Consider the following 18,898-nt stretch of genomic DNA (forward strand, 5'->3'; position numbering starts at 1 on the left):
AGGGATCCCGGGTTTTATAGTGAAGAACACTGATGGACACAAGCTTTTCTGTATTTTATCTGACATTGGTTACTGATAACGCTAGTCCCCTGCCCTGCCCCAACAGCTGCCTACTACTTTTTCTGACTTTTGTCTTTTTCAAATTAGTTGTTTCCACAATCTTTGAGGAACTTAAAATCTGTTGCATTCTAATTAGAACTGAACTTAATTTATATATTAATTTTGGAAAGAGTGGCGTTTTTGTTTTCCAAGTAATGATACAGCTTTTCATTTGTTATATTATTTTCTGTCCTTCTCGAAGACTTTTTTCATTTGGTCTTTTTCTTGAAAAATTTATTTCTTAATATGATAGTTCTGGGGGCGCCTGGGTGGCTCAGTTGGTTGGGCGACCGACCTTGACTCAGGTCGTGATCTCGCAGTTTGTGAGTTCCAGCCCCGCATCGGGCTCTGTGCTGACAGCTCAGAGCCTGGAGCCTGCTTCGGATTCTGTGTCTCCCCCTCTCTTTACCCCTCCCCTGCTCATGCTCTGTGTCTCTCTGTCTCTCAATAACAAATAAATGTTAAAAAAAGAAAAATGACAGTTCTGGTTGCCATACTTGGATTTTTCCCATTTGCTTTTCTAGATGCTTATTCTAATACAGAAAATTCTAGACAATTTTGTGTATCTGCCATTTGAGTGTATTCTCTTCCTAGTGGTCACAGCTTGTTATTAAAACCTCTTGAGCTTTGTAGGTATATATATAATCAGGAAAAAATAATTTCACTTTTGATGTTATGCCAATTTTAAACTTTTATTATCTGTTAATGCTTCTCCAAGACAATCTGGGCTAACAGATAACCCTGTTTTGCTGATTTCAACTGAGGTGACGTTAGTATTTCCCCTATTTTAAGTTTTTAAAAAATCTACATTGGGCATGGCTATTGGATTTTGTAAAATACTTCTTCAAGTGTCATGCTTATAGGCTTTTTCTGCTTTAATTTTGTGATGAAATGAAATGTTAATACATTTCCTGATATCAGCACACTTGCATCTTTGATCAGTGTTTTATTCTGTTAATAAATTACTGGATTTTGTTTGCTGATAATAGAAATGTACCTAAGGCAGGTTTTCTTCCATCTTTCATTATTGTGATCATTTCAATATTGCTGAGAAATGGGAATACTTGCAACTTTTCCAGGTAATCCTGTATTTTAAAATTATGATAGTTTCAAGGAGAAAGAAATCATTCATAATTACACTATCTTAAATTACTCACAGCTTCTGCTGTTTTGCCATAAACCCCCTTGTGGTATTTGTCAAAGTCTGCAGCCCCTCAACAAATTTCACAAGGAATCTACACCCTCGACAACCCCCCCCCCTTTTTTTAAGTTTTTAATTAATTAAATTTATTTATTTATTTAAAGAGAATTCCAAGCAGGCTCTGCACTGCCAGCACAGAGCCTGACACAGAGCTCGAACTCATGAACCTGAGCTGAAATCAAGAGTTGGACGCGTGGATGCCTGGGTGGCTCAGTCAGTTGGGCGTCCGACTTCAGCTCAGGTCATGATCTCACAGCTTGTGAGTTCAAGCCCCCCGTCAGGCTGTGTGCTGACAGCTCGAGACTGGATCCCGCTTCAGATTGTGTCTCCCCCTCTCTCTGCCCCCCCCCTCACTCTCTCTCTCAACAATAAACAACAAAGAAGAGTTGGACGCTTAACCAACTGAACCACCCGGGGGCCCGAGGAATCTGCACCCTAAACAGGGGCACGTGCTGCTCTTCTGAATCCCCAGATGGAGGGTGGGGTAGTTCTTATACAGCCTTGTTACCCTCCTCCCTCAGGGAAAGGCTGTCATGTTCACTATACAACCTGGGGGGCACTATTCACATTCAGTCATTGTGCCTATTCGTAGTTGTTACAACTTCCCAACAGATGTCAGTGGAATACCTTGGCGAAGGGGCATCAGTGAGCCATGACTCCCTTCCAAGACCGGCTGAAGTCACTTGGGATCCTCAGCTAGTGTTGGCACGAAAAAGGACCTGTGCCATGTCGGGGTATTTGAGAGCAGCTATTTTCATCCGTGCCTTTGCCCCTTGATCCTGTTGCCAAACGACAAACGTCAAGCTCACTCCCAATATCCCCTCTACTGGTAAGGTTCTATTTAAGCAGAATGGTGGTTTCAGAGGTGTTCGTTTTATTATTAATTTATGTACATGTTACATATATTCATTTTGAATGCTTTGATACAATAAATAAAAAAGGAAAGCATACATATACAAATAAGAATGCCATTACCATGGGGAAGACCTTGAATCTGCTTAAGTTTTTCTTCAATTAGCCTATTCGTAAATCTCAGTAATGTAACTATTATTAGTTCGCAAACATGTCACAATGAACCTCCAGCCTTGATGCTCGGGTTATAAAGCATTCTCCCGTTAAAGCATTTAGAAAGAATAGTAATGCTTTATTTTTTTTTAAGATCGCTTTAGACACTAGGGCAATTTTTCTATTGAAACTTGTTACAATTTGTACTTGCGGGACAGGCGTGATGGCAGGCTATTTCTTCAGCCTGTCTCTAGAATCTAAAACAGCCACTGGTTGGCAGGAGTTTCTTTCAGAAAGCTAATACATAGACACTCGAACATAACTAGCTGCTCTTGGCGGTATCCAAGAGACTTCAAAATTTCCGCTTAGTTGGAAAACTTAAAACCCGACCTTAAAAATGACGTTTGGGTGCAGGATCTCCTTGAGGTGTCAACCCCGTGACAGGGACTGCTGGCTGTGCTTGTGGTCGTCCCCCACGGCTTCCTCAGCAGCAAGTCCTGAATTGGCCTGTGGCAGCCAGAATAAAGCCTATTGTTTCCTATTCTCTTCGTGGCTAGTAGGATCAAGTGTCTTAAGTTTGCATTGATAAGCCTAAGTGATGTAACTTTGTGAGAAGCGTTGCTAAAGGAAGCGGGCAGAAATGCTGACAGGAGGTTTCTAGCGAGCAGCTGTCTGCGACCAGGACGTGGAAGCCACATGTTGAGAACGGGGAGGACCAACGTAGAAGGGACCTGGATTCCGGACCCTGTAGTGTCACAGCAGCCCTGCATGGCCTTCCGGACTTTTACATGCACAAGAAAATAAACATCTCTCTTGTTTAAGTCACTACTGTTTTGGGACACAGCCACACTAATATATAATGCCAAATCTGAGTCTAACGTCCTTAACCTAAGAAGTGGACGCAGTGGCAAGTGACATCTACTGCTAAGATGACGGAGGGTGGAAGCTGTTTCCTCACAGAGAACATCGTGTGTCACAAGCGGATATTTTACGAGGTGCTTAACTCCATAAATATTTGACTTCCTGACGGTAAAGCCTGCAAGTGCACCTATGGCTTTGGAAAGAAGCATCAAGAACATCAAAAAGTAACTGCCTTTAGACCAGCTTAGGATGCAAAATGACTGAAGTCCCTTCCCATAAGCGAACTATAACGAGCAATTTAAACAAAACAAAAATGGTAAGTTTTATTTACAATACTCAATGCATTTTACAAAGAACATATTTGCATTCCCTAAGTCTTTTGGAAAGTAATTCCAGTTTGTGCAATGAGTTTACAGTAAAGTCTTAAGACATCTCTTAGACATCTTAAACCTAAATTCTCAATTTTGAGAGATATTTCACACTACGTTAATAGAGGACTGCTTTTAATTAAGAAAAACTAAACTCTGTAGTTAAATATTGCCCTTCAATTATTTTTAACCCAAATACAAACTGGACTAGCCTATGAAATAATACCATTAGATTTGGATAAATTATTTTCACTGTTCCCCTCCCCTCCCCAAATGCATGCACAAAGTAAACATGGTAAATTACATTAACAACATTTTATTTCAACACTTTTTTTGGACTCTCTCAACTATTGTTTTGCTCAAGGTGGGGTCGGATAGGTAGAATTCCAGTCTGGGGAAAATCCTAAACCCTGCTCCAGAACAGGAAAGGATTTGCAGTAAGTATGCGGACTCCAGCCAGGATTAGAGAGATTTTTTGAGTAGGTTCTTTTGCTAATCAGAACAAGGTTCCACTTCAGGCCTGACAAAGCCTAAAGAGATCACTTATTTCCCTATTAACAGTTTGGGGAGCATCTAATCCAAGCCTCCAAAGGACAATAGGCTCCTCTCTCTCCTTTTCTCCCTGAATCACTACCTTCATTTTAGTGCCTTCTGAGGTTGATGATGGAGAACAGTTCCTATGTTCAGATTCCAGAAACTAACTGGATGCCATATAAAGATCTTCTGGAACAGGTAAAAAGCACTGAATGACACTGTAATTGTGCAAGAATTTTCACCTCATGCATATGGAAGAAAAGAAACGTATTAATTTATCATTCATAGCTGCCATCTTTTAAAACATAAAATCCATGTACTGGCTCTTGAGCTAGAGAGAAGAGACAGAGGCATCTCCACGCTGGCCCCACCTGCTTAGCAATGTACTACAACTCTCCTCAAAAGTCAGGGTCTCAAACACCCACCGTGGGGGGTCATACAGAAGATACTAAGCTGGAGAAATAAAGTCCAACATTGGACATGGCTGACAAAATTCTAAGACAAAGAAATGGTGAGGTAGAGTTGAGAGAGTTCAACTGAGTTTTCTGAGCACAGATCTTTTGGCACATTCTAAAATCGTACAGACCCCTTCTCAAATTCTCTCTTGTGACACCTTTACAAAGTGCTGGCAACTTAGGAGTCCTTGGATCTATTGAGGAAACTTCTATGTAAAGCTAACAGAATAAAGTCATTTGAAGAAACGAACTCCTGGCAGTTTAGCTAACTTACCCCAGTGTTGAAGCAAATAAAAACAATGCTATCCATTTGCTGAATTTATTTAAACAAATCAATTTAGAAATATCATAGAATTAAACAAAACTTCTGACATGTAAACATACTGCCATGTTCCTGAAACAGATGTTAACACCTGATAAAAGTTAATAACCGCTTGTTAGGAAAGCTGTCCATTAATAAGGCCAGTCTTCAGCAAAACTAAAACCATTTTGTTTCTTTAGCTTTCCCAGTATGACAATGCAATACTATCAAAGCACAATCAGATATAATAAAGACAAGATTGGATGGACAGATCGGTACCATTGGTTACGCTGTTAAACAGTTTCGTTCTTGGCGCCACATAAAAACGAGCCAATCACATCAAATAAATCATGGCTTTTTTTTCTTTATCACAACTCACTAAGTGATGTTAATTATGGTCCTTGTCAAACACGTTTGGTAAAGGCTATTTACAGTGTACATGGCTGAGCATGCACTATTTATAGGTACAAAGATGCCTGCCAGTTTATTACAAGAGAATTACACAGTGCCTGAAAATGGTGAAGCATCTCACACGTCATTTAAATCAATAGTTTCAAGCAGAAAACGTTCCTTGTTTGACCACAATTGCAATAATTACATGAAAATTCTTATAAAAACACGAATCTCCCTCAAGAAATTGATGCATATTCTACGCACTATAGGTTAAGGCAGTAAAAAAATGTATTCCTGATAACTGGAGGTCTTGACAATGTCAATTAAAGCTGTCTGACTCTAGTTTTTCATTCTCCATCATATACTCAAAGTTCTGTCTGTATAACTAATTCGTGAAAGATTTCACTTCTAAAGTCGGAAATGGATTAGCAATGAAGAAGATCTGACGTTGGGAAAAAGTAACTGCTAAGGAAAGGGGAAAACGTTAAGTCGGACTTTGCCTAGAAGTTTTCAAATCCTAAACAAGAGCATTATTTGTGAGTCTGAGCCTTAAAAGTATAAAACAAATACATATAGTTTACCTTTCTTAATTTAAAATATACTGAACTTTGAACAATTCAAGTAATAATGTAAGACTATCAAAAATAACTTCATAAGCCATACAAGCATCAACTGCATGTTCAATGTTTTAATTAAGAACTTTTTAAAAATTGTAAACTAAACCATGAGTTTAGTTAACAAATGATAAATGACCTTTTATTTGCACTTGTGATTCCTTTAATACAAATTGCTACCAACATATATGTAAAGATATGGCAGATTATGCATTTGATCAAAGCACTTTGATTTAAGCATAAAACAGATTCAAATGGTTTTAAGTTCCGTGCATAAGATCCAAGAGGCCGCCTACCAATTTGTAGGCAACCCTCTTTCTAATCAGAATCCTTTATTCCTCAGCTGCAGATGAGACAGGGCACAATCTGTTGTAAACAGGGCACTGCTGTAAAACCAGGGTAATATTCTTAAATTAAGATCGTTCTTGTTCAATTGAAAAGACTTTCCCCAAGTGTCTTCCAGCACTGTAGTATATTCTGCTGACCTCTTAATTTCATAAATTAACTTTCCTTTGATTCCATTTTTATGGTGGTTGTTTTCACAGTTTTGTTTTAAAAATTGGTTTAAATTTATATAAAACTCTGTACATGTTCACAAATTATTGCATAAACAGCATAATCTTCCAGACAGTGTTTACAAACACATGTCCAATGCAGGAAAAATATATTCACGTTTCCCGTCTGGCTTTTTTCTTCTTTTTTATTTGTTTGGGAGATTCCCAGCTAGTTTCAGACTTGGCTAAGAGGAAAAAAAGAAAGAAAAAACAGGAGAAAATACTGTTATGTCTCAAAAATATCAAAGTACCATCAATGAAAACATGCTTTGAAATCCACTAATGACTCTTCAACCTTTATGTGTAACTTCTCAAGTCCCAGTCACATGTTTTTAGGTTATTCTATGGCTACCTTCCCCTTTTCCTTTGAATGCCAATGTATTATTTTGTTTAATCACATGAAAAGTACTTCACCGGTTTTGATCTAGAAAACCCATCATTTAACATGGCATTACCCATCTACGTAATGAAAGTGAAAATGGGCAAAATGGATACTGAAGGTAGCTAAAGGGAGGAAAAGGGGACAGAAGGCACAGGACAATTCACAGCAGTCCCAAGAACATGTGCACAGAAAAAGGGAGGGACCAGATGGACAAGGGCATGTCTCAAGCCCTCCGCTGTCTATGTCCCTGGACACCTAGTCTCTCCTGGGGTGATTTCAGCCTCTTGACCCTCATAACTGACTGAGGTCCACAAGATGCCAAGGAATCTAGCCTGTGCAAAGGAAGGAAGGGCTGCTCTATTAATCTCTATCAGACTTCCAAGATTAGAAGTCTAAATATTTCAGACTTCTAAGAAATTAACTTTTATATAAATAGTACAGAAAACATACAAAAGAACTAAAAAGGAGAATTACTTACTCTGTGAAGGAGGCACACTATTTTGCTTAGTATTTGACTTGGATTTATCTGTTTCTTGTAGCATCGGTGGCACTTGGGAAGAGCTTTTGTCAGAATCACTTTTTGATAAAATAACAGATGGCTCGGTAGAAACAGCAGGTGGAAGAGTCTTGATAGGCTATTTTGGAATAAAATTACCTTAAATTCCTCTGTAAAAAGTTTCATATAAAATTAAATATCAAAGTAATACCAAGAGGCTGCTGAGGAGCAAGTAAATACTTAAAATGATTTCCAAAGAATTTACTAGCAGAAGGGCTACAACTCGTGCGTGCCCTCTAGTGGCATAACCAAATAAACATTTACCTACAACATCCATGAATAGAGGTGGAGATAAAAAGGGATGAAAAGCACAGAATTACCAGATGTTTACTGAATCTCAAGTAGGAGCGAATAATTCCATTTTCATGAACTTTTATATTTTCCTGTTCATTAGAAACAGGACGATTTGATGTTTCAGTGATTCAGTGGTTTGTCCACTTCTCACCAACTCTCAACTCCTTGAAACTTTTTCATGTGAAAGACAAAGAAAATAGCTCCCTTCTGAACTCCCAGTAGGTGATACCACCCCCTTCTCTGCTTCTGGAGATGTAAGGGTTACTCAAACAGAGCAGCAACAGCTTGCTTCCCATGCAAGGGCAAAGACAGCCCATGCGGTCTATGCTAGCCTACAACACTAGCAGACTAGGACTACTAGTCCTTCTCCATGAAAGTAAGTAGTAAAACTCATGTTCAAATCTTCAGAGTTTTATCCATTCTGGCAGTGAAATCATAATGTTGAGGGCCTAGACTCTTACCGCCTTGCTTCTCCTCTCCAGCCTGGAAGCAGAAAGGAGGCAAATTAACTGATTTGCCTCAGTGAGGCCTAACTGTTAATGGACGGTCAGGAGAGGCAGTATTTGGAGCGCCTGGAGGCTGGAACAGACGAGCAGGAGGTCAAGTCACCCTTTAGCTTTGCTTACAAATCCTGATTCTGAATATCGGAACAAGGGTAAGAAACATCACTATGTTTCTCTCGCCTCTCATTCTTCCAGGCTCTCTGGGTGTAAGAAAGCTCAATGGAAAAGGAAACAAGAGGAAGCTGTGTGCACCCCAGAAATTACTAGGATCCCTTTCTTCTATTTTAGGTATCTGAAGCTGCATTTGTCTTGGTTGGTTCAGCTTTCTTAATGTTCTATTTACTTCATACCCAAAAGTTTTAGTACTTATTTCCAGTATTCTCCCCTCTATTCTCTCACTTAATCTATGTTAAGTCACAGAGGGACTCAAATAGTCTTTACAAGATGGCTTCTGAAAATGACTTTCTAACAACTACAACATCAAAATGTCAAATGACCTTCTGCAACCCTATTATTAAACCTACGCATGTACTGAGATTGCAGCCTTTCATCTCAAAAGGGAATTTTCCTCTTAGGGAATTAAAATCCAAACAGGAAGTATGGTTAAGATTTTATTTTAGTACAAGACTGTTACAAATTTCTTTTAGTGGTAACAGGTTTTTGTTTTTTTTTTTTAAAGATTTTATGTTTAAGTAATCTCTATACCTACAACCTTGACATCAAGAGTCACATGCTCTACCAACTGAGCCAGCCAGGCATTCCTGTAACTCAGGTTGTCTAAAGCTGTTTCATTAAATATGTATGTTCCACAAAGGCTGAGATTGTTTTTTTGTTTTTTTTAAAAGTAGGCTCCATGCCCAATGTGGGGCTTGAACTCACGACCCTGAGAACAAGAGTTGGATGTTCTACTGACTGAGTCACCCAGGTGCCACAAAGGCAGAGATGTTTATGTTTTGTTCTTTGATATATCCTTTGAAATAGCGTGTGGCCCATAGTAGGTTCTCAACAAGTTTTTTGAATGTGTATATAAATGAACCGTGAAACTCTAGTATACGATTTCATATATTTGTATATAACTTACCTTATGAGAAATCAGATTAAAATTTTTCTTAAATGTTTGTTTAGTTTTGAGAGAGAGACAGAGCGTGAGCAGGGGAGGGGCAGAGGGAGACACAGAATCCAAAGCAGACTCCAGGCTCCGAGCTGTCAGCCCAGAGCCCGATGTGGGGCTCGAACCCATGAACTGCAAGATCATGACCTGAACCGAAGTCGGACACTCAACCGACTAAGCCACCCAGGCACCCAGAGAAACAAGATTTTAAAAAGCTATAATCTTTATGTCACTGGCTTAGACCTTTTATAAAATGGTCCTTTCTGATACCTCAACATTTTCTACCAATAGCACATATTTCAAGAATCTGTCCCCAAAATGTACATAAATGTCCCATTTTGAGAGGCTGGATCACAGTCCTATTATATATTATGCACTGGCTTTTATGGAAATGCAACCAGCTGCATTTTCTCTAGCAATCTATCCCTTGTATGTCTAGATACTTAACAGGAGAAAATACAGTCCGGTGGTTCTGGTCTCACCACTGATAGTTCTGCAACTTGGGACAAGTTATTTAACTTCTCCAACCTCATTTATATAATAGATCTCAGCTTTCTGGGAGGTTGTTTTAAGGGCTAAATTAGTGTCTTTAAAATGCTTAGCACTTTAAAATAGTGATTAGTAATGCTTAGCACTCAGTACTTCGATAAAATATGAGTTATGGCACAATTTTCAAGTCATCAAAATTTTACTCCTTAAATATTAAAAAACTTACCTGGCTATTTTTGATGAGTGCTTCAGCTGGATCACTAGTGCTTATGGTCTTCAAAGAAAAAGCTTTTTCCTGTTTTGGACGGACTTTAGAGGTATTCACTGGAAGCTCTTCTCTAATCTCTTTTTCTAATTCTTCCGTGTCCTACAGAGAAGAGTAGTCATTAGATGATATGAATCACTTTTTTACTAATTAAAAATCTACTTGGTTGGTGCTATTAATGTCCAAAAGATATTCCAAGAAAATAATTTCATGTCAGTAACTGTCCAAATGGCTTAATAGAGCATATAAAAACAATTGTTCGGGGCACTTGGGTGGCTCAGTCAGTTAAGCATCCCACTCCAGCTCAGGTCATGACATCACGGTTCACAGGTTCGAGCCCTGAGTCGGGCTCTGTGCCGACAGCTTGGAGCCTGGAGCCTGCTTTGGATTCTGTGTCTCCCTCTCTCAAAAATAAATAAACATTAAAACAATTTTTAAAACAATCATTCAAAGATTTAAAATACACAGGTACATTTGGAACAGTCATCATCCCTGCTTTCTCCAGGGACTTAAATCAACTGTGAATTAAAAAACAATACACTCCCATCTTCAAATGCAAACCATTCTAATTTACTAAACGAATTCAAACAAAATAAACTAGAAATTTTTCTTTTAAAAAAGCACAGTTAATCAGGTGATACTTGAACTAAGTATACTTTAGAAATAACATTTCACTTAATGACTTCTTCAAGGAACAAAATATTTGTACCTCAGTGCATTCTGTAGGTAAGTTAGGCTTACCTAGTAGAAAGGACAGTTCAGTTCTGGCCTGCTGCAGTCTGCCTGCGCAATGTCAAGGACAAATCATTTAGTTTCCCTTTAGCTTCCTCAACTATAAAATGAAATGTGCCTAGATAATTTCTAAGGTCCTACCTAAGCTTTAACATTTCTATTCTTAGGCCTTTGGACTTTAAAAAAGTTTCAAAAAATACTTCTACAGCACATTACATGCTTAGATATGTGAAATAAATATGAGCTAGAATATGTTAAATAGGACCATCGTCGTTAATTGTATTGTTCTTTAGCAAACACATACATATAAACACCTGGCTAGGATGATCTTGAAAGTCTTCTTCCAATACTGATTATTTTATAAAACTTGTTCAGGATGGTAGTTGAGTTTAGACAATAATTCAAAATTTTACTGTGAATTTAAATTGAATGAGTAGCTTTGGGTATGTGTGTAAGATTTACAATCTGTGCAAAATTAACGTGAAGACATCTCAGTTACTTCCATCCTAAGCTGCACTATAACTAACGGTAAAGAAGCCCGCCAACCACATACCCACAATTAAAAAGAACAAATTCCAAAATGTATTACAGATAGGATGCTATACACTATGTACCTGACACAGAATTTTATGGATAGCTCATTTAATTCTCAAAGCAGCTATGCAGTTAAGTCACGTGTGCAAAGTCAAACAAACAAAAACAAGTAGTAAGGCAAAACTGAAATATGAGTACAGATCTGACTCAAAAGCCCGTATCCTTACTTCTCACTGTATTTGAAAACAGATCAAACATTTGAAAAAGGAGTATCAGAATACCAAAATAATGTTCACAAGTTCATGACCTTTAACCAGTAAACTGAAATTTACAGATTACATCTATCCCACAAAACTTCTTTTAAAAGGAACTCACCTAATCCACAAAAGAGAAAATAACAGGCTAAGTAAAGGCTATCCTAGAAATCACAGAAATCTAAGAAAAGTTTGGCTAAATAGATTTCAGACAATATCACTAACAAAAGGTAACTGTCAATAACATTTCTCATAAACTAGCTCAGCTAAGAGAAGCACTCCTATTAGTTTTTCATATCCATTGATCTCAGTCACGTTAACTTTACTAGTGAGAAAAAACGAATACTGAAAACAGATTGGGGTCATTTATAACAGGTCACGTTTCCCTCAACAAAAATTACCAAACCCGTAATTCCTTAAAAACCCATGCAGCAACTTTTCCCAAAGAGAACAATAAATAGGAAAATTCTTTGTAGGCTATCTTCCAGAAACTCTGGCTATCTCCTACATTTAAAGGAATAAAAACAATTAGTCACATGGTTGTAAGTAAGGAACAAGATTTTCTAAGTTGTAAGGTAATGGTGATGGAACTTTTTCAAAGAGAAACCCATGCAGACTTCTAGTAACCTAGTGTGTTTGAAATTGTAAGAACTTTGTTTTCATCTATATTATAATCTAAACATTTTACCCAAATAGGAAAGACCAATGAAGAAGGAAAATGTAGGGGTGACATAAATAGAAAGTTTCTGTTAGAAGCCAGACGAAAAGGGACTAAGTGAAACTGGGTGCAAACGCAGGGTAAGGTTCTGCCCAATTGTTCTAACTGTGCTAAAATTCCTTTTTTAAAAATTGTATATGCTTTTTTTAAAAAAGTTTACTTATTTCAAGAGAGAGAGAGAGAGCAGAAGCAGGGGAGAGGCAGAGAGAACGGGAGAGAGAATCCAAGCAGGCTCCGTGCTGTCAGTGCAGAGCCCGACACGGGGCTCGAACTCACAGACTTTGAGATCATGACCTGAGCGAAACCAAAAGCTGGATGCTCAACCAACCAAGCCACCCAGGCGCCCCATAACTGTGTTAAAATTCTAATTTGCTAAATCCCAGTTACTCAAAAGAAGTTTCTGTCTGTGAACAACACTGCATCTCCTTTTCCATTCCACCCTAATATAAACCAAAATGCATCTAATTTAATTTATTTACCTTGGGGTTTACACCTTTGGTAGTATTGTTCCCCCCTTCAGTACGATTTTTTCAGAGCAATACAGTTTTATTACGGTAGGATATGTAAGATCTTTAAAAGATTCTGTGACTTTTTGAATACTTTGCAAGTAAACCCGAGAGCTCATATTGTGCCTTTTATCTCTACGTATACCTTGGATCTGCATGTTCTTTTCACATTTCGGCAGTAGGTGCTTTATGAGTCACATCTGTTGTTTTGATGCCCTACCTGTGCAGGAGAGTTCTCGTCACCTTGCTTCTTCTTTTTCTTTTTTTTCTTTTTAGATTTCCCAGTTGGAAGAGCTCCCTCTCCCTTTTCCTTGTCATCATCTGAAACCTGATGTTAAAAGCAAAAGTATTAAAGTGAACCAATTGGTTAAGTTTTCATTATTCAGAAATTATGGCATAATCTCATTCATTAGGCTCAGTCTTTATCTCGTAAATTCTAAGCAAGAATTAGTAAGGAGTAATAAAATGGATCTAAAATTATGTATTAGAAAAGAACAAAGTAAAGAGAACTTCATTCTCCTATTGTCTACGATAGACCACTTTTTTTTTTTTTTTTTTTACATCTTTCATCACTCACTGCAAGACAAATTAGAGGGCAGTGCAAACCTTGGTTTTTAAAACTCACTGGATAGGTAATTCTGTTTTGTTTCAGAGTTTAAATGCAGCACTATGTGCAATAAAAATGAATTTGACTCTGCTAAGAGAAAGACAAGCTCCAGAGTAGGAGAAAATATTTGCAAACCACATATCCAACAAAGGATTTGTATCTAAGACTACATAAAGAAAATTCAATAGTAAATACTCCAATTAGAAAATGTGCAAAAAATATGAACAGACATTTCATGAAAGAGGACATACAGATGGCAAAGAAACACATGGAAAGATGTTCAACATCATCAGCTATTAGGGAAATGCAAATTAAAGCCAAAATGAGTTCACTACATTCCTATCAGAATAGCTAAAATAAAAAACAGTGATGGCAGCAACCGCTGGCAAGGATGGAGAGAAATATGATCACGCATTCATTGTAGGCGGGAACGTAAAGTGATACAGGCACTCTGGAAAATAGTTCGGCAATCTCTTAATATATTAAATATGCAACTACCATACAACCCAGGATTATACTCCTGGAAATTTATCCTAGAAAAAGGAACACTTATGTTCACACAAAAGCCTGTACACGAATGCATAATAGCCGCTTTATTCACAACAGTGACAAGCGAAGAACAATCCTAATGTCCTTCAACAGGAAAACAGTTAAACAACCTGGGGCATATCCAGACTATGACTACTAAGAAGTAAAAGAACCAAGTAATGATACGTAACAATCTGGATGAGTCTTTAGAGAATTATGCTCGGTGAAAAAAACCCCAACAGTACAAAAAGGCTGCATGCTATATTATTCTATTCCTAGAACATTCTTGAAATGACAAAATTATAGAGATGGAGACAGATTACTGGTTGCCAGGGGTTACAAGGGGGTGGTGACAGGAAAAAAGAAAGGGTGGCTATAAAAAAAGGGAAACATGAGGGATCCTTACAGAATGGAAATGTTCTGTATCTTAATTGCATTAATGCCAATATCCTAGTTGTGATACTGTATTATAGTTTTCCAAGATGTTATCACTGGGGGACACTGGGTAAAGAGTACAGAGGATTTCTCTGTATCATTTCTCACAAGTGCTTGTCACTCTACAGTTACCTCAAAATTAAAGGTTTAATTTAAAAAAATTGATTTTGAGTGGTGCCTGGGTGGCTCAGTCAGTTACGTGTCAGACTTTGGCTCAGGTCATGATCTCCAGATTTGTGATTCGAGCCCTACGATGGGCTTTGCACTGATAGCGTGAAGCCTACTTTGGATTCTCTGCCGTCTTCTCTCTCTGCCCTTCCCCCACCAGCGTTCTCTCTCAAAAATGAACATTTAAAAAAATTGAATCTGAGATGGAATGTCACTGAAAACAACATTCTGCATGATTAAAATAGTGAATTAGAACTGTTAAACTGGTATCCATAAGATCCTTTCAAACATACCATGAAGTTGACTTTTCTATGAAAAAGTGCTTTTTGTGTCTTCTGCACAGATGAAAGCCAAGATTCCTAGCCTACCCTTACAGGACGAGATGATGGGGTGACTACTATTTGTCTGCTCAGCAGCACAGTCATTAGGATGATTATGGAGGTCTCATGAACCACCAAATAGTCCACAGAAATTACGAGCAAATGGAAAAACAAAACCCTATACAAACTTAGCTAAGAGATTTTCAGTCCAAGTTGGTTGCCAGCTGCGGAGAAACCTCCACAGAAGTTTTCACCACAAGCTCACAGTGATTAAAACACCACGTGCAAAAATGCACCCTCTGAAGGATATTCAGGTCCCAAGGACTCTGGGCAGTCTGCTTCTTAGCCAATTAAAATCCAACCATAAAGGAAATATAGTTCCTCATGCCTAAACACTATTTTTGTTTATGGGGGAAAGGCTGAAACCAACTCCATACCATTTTTAACTCCTATGAAAGAACTTTTGACAAATTTATTTTAGACTAATTGAAAGTAAAAGAATTACTGATAAACTTAAAATTCCTTTACACGCCCTCTCCCGATCCCATTCCCACACTACCTCCCCTAGGGGTAAACCATTTACCATGAACTTCTTTCATGTCCATTCCATCAAGTTTTTTATAAATTCAGGTGTGTTTACACACACGCAAAATTTACACAAACGGTATCATATTGTATCTTTCTGTAAACCTGTCCTCCATCATTCAGCATGTTTTTTGAGATTTTATTCATGTTGACATTAATGTACCTTATTTCACTGATTTTTAACATCTAATATGCAACTGTACAGACCTATCACATTTTAGTTCTCCACTCCTCAACTGATGGGCATGTAGACGGTGTCCCATTTTTACTAAGAAATATGAAAGATGATCTCTGAATACACTCAAAAAAAGAACTGCTATGATATATGATAGTCTTCATTCCATTCAGTGGTTCTACTCTGTAATTCTGATGATAAGGCACAAGGAAGTTTCAGTTAGAGAAATATATATATATATTTTTTTTTTAATTTTTTTTTTAATGTTTATTTATTTTTGAGAGTGAGACAGAGTGTGAGTGGGGGAGGAGCAAAGAGAGGGAAACACAGAATCTGAAGCAGGCTCCAGGCTCTGAGCTGTCAGCACAGAGCCCGATGCAGGGCTCGAACTCACGAAACGTGAGATCATGACCTGAGCTGAAGTCAGACGCTTATCGACTGAGCCACCCAGGCGCCCCGAGAAATATATATATATATATATATATATATATTTTTATACATTTATTTATTTTTGAGACAGAGAGAGACAGAGCATGAATGGGGGAGGGGCAGAGAGAGAGGGAGACACAGAATCGGAAGCAGGCTCCAGGCTCTGAGCCATCAGCCCAGAGCCTGACATGGGGCTTGAACTCAGGGACCGTGAGATCGACCGTGAAGTCGGACGCTCAACCGACTGAGCCACCCAGGTGCCCCCCGAGAAATATATTTTTGATTGTACATTCATTCACTAAACATTCAACAAATATCAGAATGGTTACTATGTGTTAAGGTACTATTACCAGGAAGCTTTTTTCCCTAATAGACTTTATTTTTTACAGCAATTTTAGGTTCACAGCAAAACTGAAGATAGAGATTTCCATATACTCCCCCACCTCACATGCACAGCCCCCCACTATCAATACTCCCCCTCCTCCCCACCCTCCAGAGTGGTACATCTGTTACAATAGAGGAGCCTACACTGCCTTATCATTATCACTCAAAGCCCCTACAGGTTACCTTCGGGTTCACTCTTGGTGTTACACATTCTACTGGTTTGGAAAAAATGTATTATGACATGAATTCACCATTACAGTGTCATACGGAGTAGTTTTACTGCCCTAAAAACCCTCTGTGCTCTGCCCATTCATCCCTTTCTCCCTCTAACCCCCTCAACTTTCATATTACCTGTTAACTGTCGCCCTCTACATTTATTTACACACTTAGTAATAAATCCCATTACTACCTCTTCCTTTCTCTGGTCTCTAAAGATCAGAGGTACTACCATCCTATCAAAGGCCAACCCACAATCCACTCATGCCTAAGGTTCCCCCACCTCTACTGCCAGGATCTTACTCTATTAGCCAAATCTCTCATTTATGTGTAACTTTTACTTTGTTCTAGACCCTTTCTCTTTGCATCTACAGTAAAGCAAGGGCTGACAAACCACAAATCTAGCCCAATGCCAGTTTTTGTAAATAAAGTTCATTTCCAAATTGTCTATGGTTGCTTCTGCACTGCTGTATGAACCTTTAATAAAAAGTTTACCAACCCCTGCACTAAAATCTCTCTTATCATGAAAACACAAACAACCTCCAACAAAACCCTTCCTGGTACTAGAGTTTCACTGTCATCCACTACCTCTCCTCCATTCCTATCCTTACTTACTTTTTAAAAAAACACATTAGGGGCGCCTGGGTGGCTCAGTCGGTTAAGCGTCCAACTTCGGCTCAGGTCACGATCTCGCGGTATGTGAGTTCGAGCCCCGCGTCGGGCTCTGTGCTGACTGCTCAGAGCCTGGAGCCTGTTTCAGATTCTGTGTCTCCCTCTCTCTCTGACCCTCCCCCATTCATGCTCTGTCTCTCTCTGTCTCAAAAATAAATAAACGTTAAAAAAAAAAATTAAAAAAAAAAAACATTAAAAAAGCATACTGTTTTCTAACCCTCATTTACTCAACTTACTGCAATATGGTTACTATTCTAAGATTTCTAATGAAACTGGTCTTTTATTTTTAATGTTTATTTTTGACAGAGAGAGACACACACAGAGTGTGAGCTGGGGAGGGGGAGAGAGAGACAGAATCTGAAGCAGGCTCCAGGCTCTGAGCTGTCAGCATTGAGACTGGCGCGGGGCTTGAACCCACGAACTCTGTGATCGTGACCTGAGTTGAAGTTGGATACTCAACCAACTGAGGCCACCCAGGCGCTCCTCTAATGAAACTGCTCTTAATTACCAGACAGCAAATGCTTCAGCCTCTTGTGACCCAGAACTCTCTTCTCTCAGTCTCTTTCATGCGCTTTTGTTTCTTCTTAGAAGTTGGAGGAGTTTCCCTTTCCCAGATTCCTATTCATTCCACTGCGCTTTTCAGGTCTACAGATTTTTCCTAGATATTTCATGCACCCTCAAAATGTTTAACAACCATATGCTTATAACTTCCAAACACAGACCTTCTCCCTAAGCTTTAACCTGGTATAAAACCAACTTCTCTTAGGCATTTCTACAAAACACTTCGTATTTAACATAGTCCAAATGGAACCAACCATCTTTTCCCCCAGTCAACTAGCTTTTGCTCCCATATCTTCTCTGTTGGGAACACTACTTCCACCTTCCTTCCCAGTTACCCAACCCAAAATCCTGGAAGTCTTTCGATGACTCTTTCTCCATTCAATTCTAATCACACGTCCTGTGGATTTTATTTCAATCAGTTTATTTCTTTATTAAGTAGGCTCCATGCTCAGCGTGGAGCCCAATGTAGGGCTTGAACTCACAACCCCGAGATCATGACTTGAGCGGAGATCAAGAGTTAGATGCTTTCACTGACTGAACCACCCAGGCACCCCTATTTCAATTTATTATTTTAAGTCTGCCCTGTATTCTGTATGCCATTCTTTTTTTAAAGATTTTATTTTTTTAAGTAATCTCTACACCCAACATGGGGTCTGAACCTACAACCCCGAGATCAAGAGTCGCAAGCTCCACTGACTGAGCCAATGGGACCCCTCTGTGTACCATTCTTACCATTACTGTCCCGGACTAACTAACCAACCTCTAACCTGGCCTTCCTACCTTTATTCACATATGCCTCTACTCCTTTTTTTCTACATGGGCTGCCAGTAGAATCCTTCCATCTTAAAATCCCTCCATTATTTATAGCATAAAATCTAAGTTTTTAAATGACGTTCAAGAACTTTTAGCATCTGGTCCATGCCTCTCTTCTCCAGTTTAATTTCTGACCACTCTTTGTTTCACATTCTGCTTTCACCTCTAGGATGCTTTTGCTACAACTTCCAAGTGCTTCTGTAATACCTGACACAAACTGTAACATTACGTTCACCCGCTGATATGCCTGTCTTCTTCCTCTCCTCCCTAACTAGA

The 18,898-nt window shown here is 38.7% G+C and overlaps 1 protein-coding gene across 5 annotated transcripts in view; it reads right to left on the reverse strand.

The window, feature by feature from the left end:
- Positions 1 to 3,705: 3,705 nt before the first annotated feature.
- MTDH (metadherin) overlaps positions 3,706 to 18,898 on the reverse strand; it is a 56,713-nt gene continuing 41,520 nt past the window's right edge. For all 5 annotated transcript variants that reach the window (XM_049633055.1, XM_049633054.1, XM_049633051.1 and 2 more), the window contains 4 exons: positions 12,950 to 13,057; positions 9,947 to 10,087; positions 7,246 to 7,402; positions 3,706 to 6,570 (listed from right to left, as the gene is read on the reverse strand). In XM_049633055.1, the coding sequence (XP_049489012.1) occupies positions 6,500 to 6,570; positions 7,246 to 7,402; positions 9,947 to 10,087; positions 12,950 to 13,057 (477 nt within the window). In that variant the 3' untranslated portion in view covers positions 3,706 to 6,499. The remainder of the gene's footprint in view (positions 6,571 to 7,245; positions 7,403 to 9,946; positions 10,088 to 12,949; positions 13,058 to 18,898) is intronic.

The sequence above is a fragment of the Panthera uncia genome, chromosome F2 (assembly GCF_023721935.1).
Source record: "Panthera uncia isolate 11264 chromosome F2, Puncia_PCG_1.0, whole genome shotgun sequence".
Taxonomy (NCBI): domain Eukaryota; kingdom Metazoa; phylum Chordata; class Mammalia; order Carnivora; family Felidae; genus Panthera; species Panthera uncia.